This window comes from Pteropus alecto, unplaced genomic scaffold (assembly GCF_000325575.1).
Source record: "Pteropus alecto unplaced genomic scaffold, ASM32557v1 scaffold7, whole genome shotgun sequence".
NCBI lineage: Eukaryota > Metazoa > Chordata > Mammalia > Chiroptera > Pteropodidae > Pteropus > Pteropus alecto.
Genome location: NW_006494614.1, coordinates 60,047,644 through 60,048,987, shown reverse-complemented (window position 1 = coordinate 60,048,987; position 1,344 = coordinate 60,047,644). Strand labels below are relative to the sequence as shown.

At 49.3% G+C, this 1,344-nt stretch overlaps 1 protein-coding gene across 1 annotated transcript in view; it reads left to right on the top strand.

The window, feature by feature from the left end:
• FAM92B (family with sequence similarity 92 member B) overlaps positions 1-831 on the top strand; it is a 10,208-nt gene extending 9,377 nt beyond the window's left edge. The window contains exon 9 of the mRNA XM_006926877.1: positions 688-831. Coding sequence (XP_006926939.1) covers positions 688-831 — 144 coding nt within the window. The remainder of the gene's footprint in view (positions 1-687) is intronic.
• The last annotated feature ends 513 nt before the right edge of the window (positions 832-1,344 follow it).

The following is a 1,344-nucleotide window of genomic DNA, read 5'->3' as shown; positions in this document are numbered from 1 at the left end:
AAACCTCGGAACCCAGCGGTGCGGCCGCCGTGTGTCCTGAGCGCCCCCTAGAGGAACCCTGCAGTACGTCCACTTGAGAAGCCAGGGCTCTGGACCCGGCTCTCCTGCCTCCCAGCCCTCCGCCAGTGGGTTTCAGAAGTCAACATTTCTGACTTTAGGAAAATAATACGGTCTTTATACTACATGTGACCTCACGAGCCTAGCGAGGCCTGTGATCAGGCACATTTATATTTCCGCAGGGAAAACTCTGAGTATTTAATCAAGTAGCATAAATAAAGATTCTAAGCAGTCTCATGTCAATAGTTTGGGTACGTCAGCCATGGGGGGTGAGAAAGGGGGGACATTGCCCCACAGTGTGTGAAGCGGGCAGGAAGTGTCTCTTGGCTTTCTGGATAATTCTCTCTAAAGGCAGCGGAGGAAGTACGGCCCCCAGCCAGGCTGCCTGAGTCCAAACCCACTGCTCCCAAGCTGAATGACCTTGGGAAAGTTCTTTAACCTCTCTGTGCCTTAGATTCCTCACCTGCAAAGCGGGGTTAATAACACTACCCCCCTCATAGGGTTGTGGTGAGTATTAGGTGAACAGATCTATACGAAGCACTTAGAAAATACTCAATACTTATGGCTGTTATTATTATCTCTGATATTGTTGCTATGATGATGATGATGATGATGATCATGATTATTTAGAGTGCTCAGAGCACCATACGGAGCCAGAGGAAAGAAGAGGAGGCGAGTGAGGACGATTCTGCTGAGGAGGACCCTGTGGAGGACCTCAGGGGACAGGGCAGGGACTCCAGCAATAGGATGAGAACTCTCCAGTCAGAAAAATAAGAGCCGACCTTGTATGCTCAGGGGGCTCTGCTATGCAGCCCCAGAAATCACATGTCCTTTGAGCCTCAGTTTTCTCACCTGTACAACAGGGACTATATCACTCACTTCCCAGGTCGCTCTGGGGATCAATGTGCCTACAACGGTGGCTGGTACATAATAGGTGCTCAATAAACATGGAGATGCATCCCAACTTGACTCGTGCTGGCTCTCATTTCCTGCCTATGACATTCAGGTGTTTAAACCCTGTGTGCATGTCAGTATCCAAATTCCCTCTTTTTATAAGGACATCAGCCCCATTGGTGTTGGAATCCACCCTATCCAGTATGACCCATCCTAACTGATTACATCTGCAAAGACTCTATTTCTAAATAAAGCCACGTTCTGAGGCCCTGGGAGTTAGGACTTCAACATATAAGTCTGGAGGTGGGGGGGAGGGGTGCATGATTCACACCATAACACATGATATGCAGGGATGACCTTGGGACCGGGGACACATTACAGAACCGGGGAGGT